The sequence below is a fragment of the Genypterus blacodes genome, unplaced genomic scaffold (assembly GCF_046128005.1).
Source record: "Genypterus blacodes isolate CSIRO-AG114 ecotype Tasmania unplaced genomic scaffold, CSIRO-AGI_Gbla_v1 ptg000039l_1, whole genome shotgun sequence".
NCBI classification, from domain to species: domain Eukaryota; kingdom Metazoa; phylum Chordata; class Actinopteri; order Ophidiiformes; family Ophidiidae; genus Genypterus; species Genypterus blacodes.
Genome location: NW_027466852.1, coordinates 4,354,420 through 4,366,919, shown reverse-complemented (window position 1 = coordinate 4,366,919; position 12,500 = coordinate 4,354,420). Strand labels below are relative to the sequence as shown.

The following is a 12,500-nucleotide window of genomic DNA, read 5'->3' as shown; positions in this document are numbered from 1 at the left end:
TTTTGTTCTTTTGAAATTGTAGTGGGGACGACTTTTTCCAGGCGAAGAGCGATCATTTTGGCCAGTAAATAAAAATAATGAAATTAATTAATTAATCAATTACATGGATTAGTTTATGCACTCGAAATCAGTCTGGAAAGGTGAGAACTTGCGTGGCAGAGGTTGAATCATACAGCATTCATATGATGAACAAATGAAATGATCGGGCTCCTCTGTAAGTAGACACACCTGTGTCTTGTTCGGGGGCACATTAAAGTTAACAAAGCTGAAATCTCAGCTCTGCCGACCAACAGTCATACTGGCGAAGACTGGACACTTCTGTTATAGTATGAAAATATTTATTAACTCACATTGATAATTAGGAGTCACCACCATAAATATAATAAACCAGAAAACATAAACAATGCTAATGTCTTACAGGTGAGAGACGTTTCCATTAATAAACATGATGTGTTGATGTGTTTATTACTTAGTAGCCATTGTATGAATGCCCTGTTTTGTTATTGTTATAATACGGTGATTATGCTAGTCGTGGAGAGTGTGTGGCCAGGTTAATTATGAGAGCTAGGTAAGATAAAGTTGTTGACGAACCTGTGGGAAGTGCATGTATGTTTTACCCTGATGTACAATGTCATGTCAATGTTGTTATGCCTCGTCGCTCAGCGGCCCCTGCGACCGATCGACGCGGTCACGGCTTTTCACTGTTCTGGCACCTCAGTTGTGGAATGATCTCCCGACTGATGTCAGGACAGCTGAGTCGCTGCCCATCTTTCGCCGCAGGCTGAAAACCCATCTCTTCAAGAGACACTACCCGGATCCGCCCTCTTAGGACATGACCTATTTTGTCCTAGCTCTTCTAATGCACTTCTTTGTTTTCTAATTTGTCCTTTTTTCTCATTCAGCTTGGTACCTAACTTATTGCACTTCTACTCTAGCACTAGTTATGCTCTTAGCTGTTGGTTTTGGAAGGAAATGCACTTAGGATTTCTTCAGACCTGAAGTTCTTTTATCTACCTACGTTGAACGCACTTATTAGAAGTCGCTTTGGATAAAAGCGTCTGCTAAATGACCATAATGTTATTTAATGTAATGTAGACTTTTTGCTGTTGTTAATTGATGTTTTGCGACGACATGCACGCACACACGCACAAGGTATTAGCAGAGAGTATTTGCTGATGTAATACTACCTGGAAGACCACTGCATGGATGGTGAGCCGAAGTGCGGTGTGAATTGAAGTGTGCAACATAAAGACCAATGCTTTTAATGAACACAGTGTTACATTTTGACAGTTGCACATTTTGTATCACATTGTACTGAAAGTTGGACAAAAGGTACAATAATGATCAAACTTAATAGAGAAAATGTGTTTCCTTCAGTTTTGCTACTGATCACATCCAAAGAGTCTGTACTGATTTTCCATCTCTTGAATGCCCAAACATGTGTTCCTGTATTCATCAGTCTGACATTCAGCGTCTGTTGGCCAGTACTCGATCCATGTCCTCTCACCCAGTACATAGTGAATTCTGAGGACAGAAAAGTGGAACTAGTTAACAGAGTGTATAGAGAAACAGAACAGAGGGTCACTGATTATAGTGGATTTATGGTTCTTCATTATGAATGAAATCTTTTTAGAAAACATTTTGGTCTGAAACTGAAAAGAGGGAACATCACACACACACACACACACACACACACACACACACACACACACACACACACACACACACACACACACACACACACACACACACACTCACGTTTGGCTCTGATCGTCTTTAAAAATATCTACGGATGTGCCCATGACAAGGTAGGTTTTTCCAGTAGTCAGTGCTAAAGCCTCTCTGCAGTGGGGATAACTGAGGAAGATGCGCTTTTTACCAAGTGAAGCCACGTCAGCATTTCCTGTAATCATAACATAGGGAAGAAGAACGTGAGTAGCTAAACAGATGAAGTGTAGCACCACAGGCACAGGCTGTAACAGTTAAGTCATACATGGAGAATTTTTTTGTCCACCTAGAAACACAATTAAACATGGGGACAAGAAAATAGACACATTTTAGTCGAGATAAATGCCCACCTTCCTTGATGATCGACTCCACCTTCATTGTGTAAATGTCAGTGGATATCTCGTCTGTAAATCCGTCCTGTCTCACTTTGTACACTGAGGACAGGTATTTTGCAGATGGTTAAATTGGTCATAATTTGATTCACTCACTAGCTCTCTCTTTCACTCTCTTTCACTCTCTCTATCTCACTCACTCACTCACTCACTCATCAGTGATCAAGTCATCTTACCGTAATCTATTCTGCTGTTGGCAGTTGTCTCACAAGGCTTAGCAGTGCGGTCATCATTGTCAATTTTACCCTTCCTCTGCATACTGCAATTCTCTGGAAATACCCAATGAGCACACAGTGAACACACCACTGCAGACTGGATCGAATGTATTCACGTGCATACGCAGGAGCATTATTTTGTAGGTGGCTCAAGAAACACACAACAGTAATTCTGCAGTTCTGTTACTTTGATTGTGACCCAGCAACAGACAGCAGTTCAGTTATCAGTTTCATATTGTGTTGCTTACCTTCAGCACATGAGCATTCATCATTTCTGCAGAGTTTCAGCAGCTGTCCACCTCTCCTCTCTGGGTGATAGAATTTTATACAACGTGTCTCTGCAATGGAACAGGAATTGTATTATAGTAAAAATAATCAAAAGAACACATGAAATTAGATTCAAACTGTGCTATGTAAACTTTTGACCTGGAACCATTAGCTTCATATTAACACAGATATATCAGAGTCATCGGTACATCTGATCGGTCCGCTGTCTGTTCAGGTGATGTCGCTGTAGGAAGTGTTTTTGCTGTATACATTTGTGATTCTCAGGTTGGGTGGCTTTAAAGTACTTTCTTAAAATTTGACACAATTTCCTGCCAAATGTGAGTGGGTGTGGTTATATCTCATCATTTATGAGCAAATGTTGTGCTATTTGCACTTCATTTCACAAAATCATTCAACCTGATGTGGCGCTATAAGATTAAATCAGTTTTCTGTCATTAACTTCTGAAGTCGGAAAAAAGTTATCACGCCACAATCCTGCCAGCATGAAAAACAGACACAACCAACACATAGCAGAGAAAAAGAAGAGTTTTTTGCAGATGACCCTACCATCCCCACGCTCTTTCCAAATGCATTTCTGGTCAATCGTTGGCTTTAAACAAATCTTATCCTTAGTGTCAGCTGTGGAGTGTGGAGTTATTGTTGAGTGTGTCTTTGAATGACTCACGGTCATAGTATTCATAGACCGATACCGTTGCTGGTTGTAAGATGCCCACTTTTAGCTTCTGATGGAGCCTGAAACTGATCTCTTCTGACCGTGTGTGGGAAACCTGAGGAGAGGCGCAAAGCAAAGATGAGGGAGATGGACACACACAGGAGAAGATGAAATGACAAAAGAGAAGTGGAGACTTACCTTGTCCAGGTAGATGATGAGAGAACCTCTTTCTGACAGAACTTTGTCCATCTCATACTTTGCAATGGAGCGTGCAGGACCCTTGGACAGCTGGACAGACACACAAACACTTACACCATGACCACAGGCAACACGAGCAGCTGAATCCAAGCCTCATCCTAACCTTTATGAAAGATTCAGTTTACATCACCGTCTCTTTCATTTCATCACAGAGGTAGTCAGGAAAGAAGAATGAAGGAGATCTGCCTATTATACATTGCGTAGGTATTTAGAAATGGTTGCTGTACAGTTGAAGATGTTTGATATATGATTTTTAAATATAAGTGTGTGTGTGAGTGTGATAGTGTGGCCCTTACTGCATTCAGGTCATCTGTATTAACTGTGTAGCCTGTTAGCAAGCCAATATCCAAGATAGTCATGGTTGCATCATGGTCTGGGTTCTTATACCTGTGTTCAGAATGGACAAACATAACAAAGTTAAAACTAATGAATCTTTAAAGCGTTGAGATGTTTCAAATATCCCCTTGAGCTACGGCATGTGTGTGTGTGTGTGTGTGTGTGTGTGTGTGTGTGTGTGTGTGTGTGTGTGTGTGTGTGTGTGTGTGTGTGTGTGTGTGTGTGTGTGTGTGTGTGTGTGTGAGAAAGCAGGTGCTGATCGGTGTGACCACTTGCATTTACTGCACTTACAAAACTTCTATTCTCAGCTTGTATATCTTGTCATCCTCGTCCATCTTCACTAAAGAGTCGAGAAAAAAAAGGAAATTGAGGAGAACAGTATCTGAATCTGATTTGGTTGGGTGTTTTTGACCCAGAAAAGACAAATACGAGAAGCAAGAAACAAACATAGACAATAATGAGGGCTTTATTCACCTGGGAGCAGTTCCACAGTCATGCTGTACCTCTGACAGTCGCTCTCCTTCTCTTTAGGGATTGCATAATACAGTGACACCAACTGTCACACAGACGAAAGTGTGTGTTAATTAATACATTGACCTCGAAGTGTAAGGTAATGCATCAACAATGCACAATGCTCACTGTTAGTGTTGCTTCACCCGTTCCTGTGGCCGTCACTCTCACATCCTGGTTTATATCGTTGATCTGTTGATGTTTGAACATGTGCACAGAGATCAAGTCAAGTCAAGATAATATGTGTGTGTGTGTGTGTGTGTGTGTGTGTGTGTGTGTGTGTGTGTGTGTGTGTGGTTGAGACAGAGAAGAAGAAGATGTGAGATGTTCTCACCTTAGATGTTCTAGTCGTGTAGTGGTTATCCCTGGTGAAGGAATACTTGTCAGGCCGTGCCCTGCCAGGCAGTAAGATGTCCACCTTCAGATCATAATCTGGCTCCTGAGCATTAGCCCAATACTCAGCTACTGCCTGGTACACCATGATGGTTGCCTGAAGAGAGAGAAAGAGAAAGCAAGCAGGAGAAAGCAAGAAAGAGAAGAGCGAGAGAAAACCGTGAGGTAGCGCCTGACCAAAGTGCCAGAAAGACATAAATGTACTGAGAGAGAAGGTAAAGACGAGAGACAGAGAGAGAGAGAGAGAGAGAGAGAGAGAGAGAGAGAGAGAGAGAGAGAGAGAGAGAGAGAGAGAGAGAGAGAGTTTAGAGTGAGTGTGTGCTACCTGTGTTGATCCATATCCTCCACCCGACTTCTTCTGTGTGTTAAACCATCTGACTACAGGTTTGGCATCCTCAAAGGCCTTTATTAATGAACGACAAGGAAGAGGTCAACACTGTAGGTTTATGTAACAGGATGACTCAAAGCGAACCTGGGAAAGACCAGCATAACTACCACGATTTATCAACATTGTGAAAAAGAGACACAGTGTATGATGTTTTTGTGAATTGTCCTCAAAAGAAGTACACCAATATTTATCCTATGTACACTATACCAATAGGTGCAACCAATTGTCCAGTAGCATATCTGATCAGAAAGACACGTCCACAATACATGATGTTCAATGTGATGTGTTACCCAGACTGATAATGTGTATTGAAATCACTGTTCAATTTTGCAATATGTTTTCATCAACCTTCCACCCTTTTCATTCGTTAATCATTTCTGATGAAACACACAGCGGTGCGACATGCTCACCTTGGCCCTGACCAGAGCCAGAAGAGCATAAGCTGTGGCCTCCAGTGTGAAAATATGTCCCTTAGGCGTGGGCCAGCGGTTGAGGTCTGATGAACACATGAGTGCAAGCACACACACGCGCACGCACATCACAGTGATCAATGAATGCAGTCTTCAATCCACAATTAATTTCAATAGACTTCCTATGGACAAATACCTGGGTGTACAAATCTATACAGGATGTTCCGGTTCAGTTTGTCTGCATTAGCAAGGGCATATGATGTCATGGCAACCGCATATGGGTTGGTGAGGGTGGGAAGACGCGTCTCTAGGTAGGTCACTGCTTTGTCTATACTACCTGGAAGACTCTGCACAGAAACAAAAAGCATGAGGTGGAACACAAAATGATAAGAGGATAAATAATTGAGATGAATAATGACGTAGTTTTTAACAAAGGTGATAGTACTGAGATATTAAGAGAAAACTATGGATGTGGGTGAGATACTTACATTGACAGTGGCAGCACATAATGTGCGTGCCTCCTGCATAGCAATGAGGCAGAAGGCTGTCATGGATGCATCTGAATCTGTGCCACGTACGTCACCCTATACATGAACACACATATGTCAGTGCCATTATTTGTCATTATCATTTACTCATTTATCCACCATCATGTGGCACCAAAATGAATCATTGTCTTTAATTCAGTGCACATACTAGCATCCCTCCACTGAACACGGTTCCAACTTCATGGAACACACCATCAGGCCGCTGCGTGTGAAGAATCAGAAATTTGATGGCATCGCATATCATATTATTAGGCACGGCCTCCAGACTATTGGCCATCGCAAAAACCTTGGCAACATAGGCGGTCAACCTTGGACAGGAGAGGAGAGAAGAGATGAGGAGAGGAGAGGAGACGAGAGGAGGATCATGACCTTTTCTCAGAATCCAAAAAGTAAATGGTGAACGTGCAAACATTTTTGTGAGTAAATGCATGTTGGGATGCCTCACCAGGTGCTACCTCTACTTTTGCCTGTGGGCCATGCAGAAAAGGAGCCATCTTTCTGACGGTAGGCCAGTTGGTTCTGGTAGCCTGGAGTCACAGAGACACATTATGCACCCAGTGTTATCCATTAGCCAGTTTGAGGAAGCCTTTACACTGGTCGTCTCAACAAAACTGAAACCTGTGAAACTAAGTGTGTAAATGTGCTTACCATGGTTGATGTGTTGGATGGCTTCATTGCGTTTCTGAAGGCCTACTTCTTCCCACTTGTTGGTTTTGTCCAAATATGTTGTGGCAATGACAGGCAGCGTCATGTGGATCATGTTCTGCTCTCCACAGCCTGATGGCTGATAGATCAGTGTACCCATAGATTTACCACTAATGGCATTCTCTACCAGTGGACCTATATTCTCTTGTCCTGTAAACACACACACATGCAGATTTGGAGGATGGAGATTTATCTCTTCCAACATTTACATTTCAGATGCTACACAAAATATGAAGATGTACTGTATCTCACCTGTTACAGAAATCTGTGAGCTGGTCGGTGTGTTTGGAACTACATCATTCTTGGGAATTAAGTTGTTGATTATGACCTCTTGTGTTCCATCTACATTGAGAGAGAGCAGATTAGCAAATGAAAACTATGACTTTACTTGTTTTGTCATACAGTGTTGGGGCATACATAGTTTGAGGGTGTAAAATATGTGAGGCCTACAACACATTTTTGAAGCCTTTCCCCACATGGCTGACTGATAAAGCACGGAATCCTTTGTTCACAAAACAAGAAGACCACAACCCAGAGTGGTAGTGGATCAACCCCCTTTTCACACCTTGATGTGAAGATGTCATAGACTCAGCGTCATTGGTCAAAAGTTTAGCCCTTGCTTGAGAGGTCATTTGTAGTATAAAAAGCCCACCAGGTCCATCCAGAAGTTCTCTCCGGCCAAACTCAAGGCAGTAAAGAGACCTAAATCTTGCCCTGGATGCTCTAATCCGGTGAACCCAGAACTCTCTCCAGCCCAGCCCAAGCAGTAAGGAAGAGGAAGAACCCCAACTCTGGATTTTTCCAGTGAACACCAAACTTCCAAGGCTTGTGCCTCCGTTTGCTTTCAAAGATTGTCTGACCGTGACTCAACTTGTGAACCAAGCAAGTATTATCCCTTTTTCTCCTACAAGGCAACTTTCCAACTTCTTCAAGCCCTGAACAGAAGACTTGGAGCAAAGGTCACTACAACAGACAAATCATTGACCCAGCGGACCCTCAGCCCAGCTGTCCAATCGATGCTACAGAGAATCACAAAATAAACGTGATTCTATTAAGTAAGGCTTTGATGTTTGGGCAGATTAAGATTTTAAATCAGATTAAGATCTAAGTAGATAAATACACTGTATGGAATACTGTATTTGCTATGTTGAATATTTCTGCTATTGTGTTCTAAGTAAGTTAGTTTTCTAACCGTGCTTTTTAGCACAGAACCTGCATGCTTCCTCTCCCTCTCTCTCTCTCTGCACCTCTTATGTGATAACCCCCCTGTGGTGTTAAGACACACACACATGTTCTCTCATAGGCTAAATCAGGAGTGAAGCCGCCATCTTAGTAATGAACCTTGACCCTGGGACTCCTCCCATACACATGTGTTTATAACTTCGCCCTCTTCCTGTACATAATCTCTGACAAACACACATATGCACACACACTTACACACGCACACACCGTAATGACTTTTAGTTATTATTGTTAGTTAATGAATCCTTTCATATTATAACAACAAGTGTCTGAAATTGCTTGCTTTGAATATTGTATGATCTTAGCCTCTATGCACACCAAGAATCACCCTTCCAGATTATTATTACCATTAAATCAATTAATTAATTAATTTGACAATCGTAATTGATAATTAATATTTATTTAGTCTTTAAGGCTTAGGTCAATTATCTGCTACCTGTGTCCCCTTACAAACAAGAGGTGGTTCCCCGAGGACTTTAATTTATTGAAGTTATTAATATTTTTATTATTTGTATTTTATTTAATTTAACACCAAGACCAGCTACACGACTAGTTATCTTACCGACACCATGTTTCACAGGGTCCAGGATTATAGTCTTTGGCTCTTTCATCAGTACACCCTCAGGCTGGAAACACAACCGCACGAGATCAGAAATCACAACAATGTGCAAACATAGTGAACTGCTTTCTATTTATCTGTACCAGATGAGTGCTATTTGTGTGACAATACCTGTGTACCCAAGAGTAATAACACCAAATCTATAGTGGTGTTATTGGATCTTAGTGCTGCATTGCCGCACCTCTCAATACTTTAGGACAGGTTATTGATTCAAGTCAGATTTACAAGACAGGAACTATTTTGTTTCAATTGGCAACAGTGTATCAAAGGTTTCTAAAGTGACGTATGGAGTCCCCCAAGGTTCAATCCTTGGACCGCCTCTATTCAGGCTCTACAGTCTCCAGCTATGCCAAACAATATCTCTTATCATGGTTATGTGGCTGAAACTCAAATCTGTGAAACTCTGTCACCATAACAATGATCCTGAGCAAGTCAGTGACTGGATGGGCCAGGATTTCCTTCAACTAAATAAGGTCAAAACTGAGATAATTATCTTCATTTCCAAAATTAACTTACACCTCGACTCCTTGTCTTCACCAAATATCAAACATCACCTTGATGAAATTTAGTTTTTTTCTTACCACCACCAGCAGCATCTTCATGATTCCGTCATGCACTGAGGAGTCTTTTACAGCTGCTTTCACCTCAACCTCATATTGACCCTCCTTCATCGGAATAATGACGAAGGAGACAGATCGTGTAGTCATGGGTCCAATTCTGACCTCTTGACGGTATCGGCCACGCTTAGACGCTGCACTGCACACATGCGGCTTCTCAATCAAATCCACACGCGCCTGGAAAAGCGAGTGAAGGTGGAACAGAAGAATGGGTGCAAGAGATTAAAGATCCCTCCATTCCTCATGATAACAGCAGGAGTAATTGTTTGCAGACAAATGCTGAAATCAAGTTTGAATATACACCAATTGCGCAAACAGTGAAGAAGATTGTCACCTGGAAAAGCCAGACTTACAGTAATCTGATCATCGTTGTAGTTATGTAGGATTGCCTTCACTTCCAGCTGCTCTCCACGCACAGCTGAGTATGGCAGCCTGAGATCAATGAAGAAGTCCTTCCTGACGATCACCTCTAATGGTTCAGCCACACAGATACCTTCAAGGTAAAAGGAGGAAAACAGAGGAGGACAAAGAAGGAGAGAGGCAAGAAGTGAAAGTTAAATAACGTAAAAGGACACAAAAAGCACATGACACACAAGTGGGAGTTCATCAGGTGAAGAGAATTGGATTTGTGCAACAAAACGTAACCCTCACCACGAGTTGGAGACAAACTAATGCCAATGAATTGCCAGGTTGTGATTGAGTCAAGCAACGGGGCGTTTTTCACAACTGGTGTGGTGGTGCGACTGAAACAAAGAAAGGTGTGACATTTAGAGAAAAAAGCTTCAAGGTGGCATGAGTGGCGTGTGTGTTATGTGTGTGTGTGTGTGTGTATATATGTGTGTGTGTGCATGCATATTGGCTACAGCTGCTTTACCACTGCTGTGAGTTTCCAGGGCAAGGAGGCAGCCGTACATCTGTCCACAACCAACTTTCCGGAAACTGCGTACGAGAAACAATGTCATTGCTGTCCATGAAGCTGTTGTCATCGTCCTCACCTGCAGGTGCACATTTAAGAAAGTTACCAGGAGACAGTTGAAGCATGTGCAAACGTGAACCAAAGCACCCATCTCCCCTGAGTCTTACTGCGAGCCAGAATGAGTTTGTCGTGCTTTGCCTCGGCCCGCTGACCCTCCAGCGCCTTGCAGCATTTTACGAAGGCCGCAATACAGGCCGCACCGTCAGTAATGTACTCGGAGCGACGGTCACAGTCGTATGATAATGGAATGTCCTTCATGCCGTCCACACAACAAGAGCGTATTAATTTGTCTTCGAATTGACTTGCTGGAAGGGGTGAGGAGGATGGAGTGGAAAGAGACACAGGGAAAAGATGAGACACAGGGGCCTCCAAATCAAATCCTGTAAAGTCTTGTGTAAGTCTTATGATATTTCGAGAAATATACTCAAAGAGAAGACACGAGATAGATGGACTGTAACATTTGAACTGTAACTCTTACCAAGGCTGGTTGTCACTTCCAATAAGGTGGTGGCTCGTTTCCTCCTGCTGGAAGCAGGACACTTCAACTCTGAAAAGAATGATTCATAACAATTGAACTTTATTTATAGCATGTTTCTACAACAAATGTGTCTCAAAATGCTTTATGCTAATGGAACAGCATCTCACCCTGTCTGTAGGGGGTCCCAGCTGCTGTGCTTGACTGAAATATCAGTCCAGCATCAAAGAACACACCCATGTTGTCTCGTCCTCCACCTGGTGTGCAGCCTGTGTCATACTTCTCCACTGTGTCCCACACCTGACAGACACACAAGCAAAACAAACAGACAAACCTACAGGATCAGTACCATTCTAAAATGACATACGGGACTTTAATTACACACAGTAATTAAGAATGATCATGTGGAGATACAGGCTGATGCAGAGAACATGCCTTTTTCTGGGTGAGACGGTGCTTATTGTTTAGGACGAATACACCTTTGTCCACTGCCACCAGTCCTACAACGGCATTTGGATCTCCAGTGATCTTGAGACCCAACATCTTGCGAGGTTCATAGGAATTAGCAGCCCTGGTGGGCTCCAGTGTCAACTAGAGGAGGGAGAGGCGGCAACAACAAAACAATTTGTATTGGAGAACATTACAAACATATAACAGAGATTCAGATTGTGTTTGAATGTTGTGGTGTTGTGTCTCACCGAGCCCATGCAGGAGTCCTTCACATCCACCCAAACAGAGTCGGATACCATACTGTTGGCAGCCGTGTGGTAGTAGGCGACGATGCGGAAGGATGGCAGCATGTCTTTGGTAATGGGAACAATGAGGGAAATCACCACTTCACCTCTTCTGTTGTATCGGCCGTGACTAATTAGCTGACCTCTGCTCAGGATCTGGAATGACACGGCAGAACTTATTTACATGAAAACATTTATCATGTTAATAATGTAAACATCATGACCTGATTTATCATGTGAAAACCATTCCACCATCGTTCCAACGATCATTAATTTTTCTTCTGATTTGATGTATGTGGCTCTTGTGATGCACGATGTGCATTTTTCCTGCTTTCCTTGTTTGTTAAGAAAGTTCATACACACACACACACACACACACTAGCACGCACGCACGCACGCACGCACGCACGCACGCACGCACGCACGCACGCACGCACGCACGCACGCACGCACGCACGCATGCACAAATAAGATAAAAAACATTACTCACCAGATATGTGATGTCATGATTTATATTTTGCGGCATACTGACGGTGAGGGAGATTTTCAAGTTGTCATTCACCTCCACCTCAGCTGTATCCACCCCTGCAATGATGAAATCCACTATGAGCACCAGGAGATGAAGATACATCATGCAACACCTCTGCCGTCACTGACGGACTTGACCGTCTCGTGTTATGAGAAGACGTTACCTATGTGGATGTAGTTGTTGTTAGTAGTGGCATATGGTTGAGCTGTCATTCTGGCCAAGGCTTGCCTTTCAAGAGAAATGCCTGGATCATTGGTCTTTGCCTGAGACACACACACACACACACACACACACACACACACACACACACACACACACACACACACACACACACACACACACACACACACACACACACACACACACACACACACACACACACACACACACACACACACACACACACACACACACACACACGTTAGGTGATGTACCTCTGCATGTGTACTCACAGAAATACTTTTAGGGGAAAAAACATGTAAGAA

At 42.7% G+C, this 12,500-nt stretch overlaps 1 protein-coding gene across 2 annotated transcripts in view; it reads right to left on the bottom strand.

The window, feature by feature from the left end:
• Positions 1 to 1,246: 1,246 nt before the first annotated feature.
• LOC142996744 (complement C3-like) overlaps positions 1,247 to 12,500 on the bottom strand; it is a 78,508-nt gene continuing 67,254 nt past the window's right edge. For both annotated transcript variants that reach the window (XM_076147798.1, XM_076147797.1), the window contains exons 12-43: positions 12,179 to 12,278; positions 11,977 to 12,071; positions 11,451 to 11,642; positions 11,188 to 11,343; positions 10,923 to 11,052; positions 10,756 to 10,824; positions 10,385 to 10,582; positions 10,176 to 10,296; positions 9,953 to 10,044; positions 9,655 to 9,794; positions 9,266 to 9,478; positions 8,628 to 8,691; positions 7,076 to 7,165; positions 6,767 to 6,973; positions 6,564 to 6,645; positions 6,267 to 6,426; positions 6,059 to 6,154; positions 5,767 to 5,917; positions 5,571 to 5,656; positions 5,098 to 5,175; positions 4,714 to 4,869; positions 4,509 to 4,571; positions 4,344 to 4,425; positions 4,161 to 4,209; positions 3,830 to 3,920; positions 3,474 to 3,563; positions 3,288 to 3,390; positions 2,584 to 2,673; positions 2,297 to 2,389; positions 2,079 to 2,162; positions 1,759 to 1,903; positions 1,247 to 1,524 (exon numbers count right to left, since the gene is read on the bottom strand). In XM_076147798.1, coding sequence (XP_076003913.1) covers positions 1,383 to 1,524; positions 1,759 to 1,903; positions 2,079 to 2,162; positions 2,297 to 2,389; positions 2,584 to 2,673; positions 3,288 to 3,390; positions 3,474 to 3,563; positions 3,830 to 3,920; positions 4,161 to 4,209; positions 4,344 to 4,425; positions 4,509 to 4,571; positions 4,714 to 4,869; positions 5,098 to 5,175; positions 5,571 to 5,656; positions 5,767 to 5,917; positions 6,059 to 6,154; positions 6,267 to 6,426; positions 6,564 to 6,645; positions 6,767 to 6,973; positions 7,076 to 7,165; positions 8,628 to 8,691; positions 9,266 to 9,478; positions 9,655 to 9,794; positions 9,953 to 10,044; positions 10,176 to 10,296; positions 10,385 to 10,582; positions 10,756 to 10,824; positions 10,923 to 11,052; positions 11,188 to 11,343; positions 11,451 to 11,642; positions 11,977 to 12,071; positions 12,179 to 12,278 — 3,708 coding nt within the window. In that variant the 3' untranslated portion in view covers positions 1,247 to 1,382. The remainder of the gene's footprint in view (positions 1,525 to 1,758; positions 1,904 to 2,078; positions 2,163 to 2,296; positions 2,390 to 2,583; positions 2,674 to 3,287; positions 3,391 to 3,473; positions 3,564 to 3,829; positions 3,921 to 4,160; positions 4,210 to 4,343; positions 4,426 to 4,508; positions 4,572 to 4,713; positions 4,870 to 5,097; positions 5,176 to 5,570; positions 5,657 to 5,766; positions 5,918 to 6,058; positions 6,155 to 6,266; positions 6,427 to 6,563; positions 6,646 to 6,766; positions 6,974 to 7,075; positions 7,166 to 8,627; positions 8,692 to 9,265; positions 9,479 to 9,654; positions 9,795 to 9,952; positions 10,045 to 10,175; positions 10,297 to 10,384; positions 10,583 to 10,755; positions 10,825 to 10,922; positions 11,053 to 11,187; positions 11,344 to 11,450; positions 11,643 to 11,976; positions 12,072 to 12,178; positions 12,279 to 12,500) is intronic.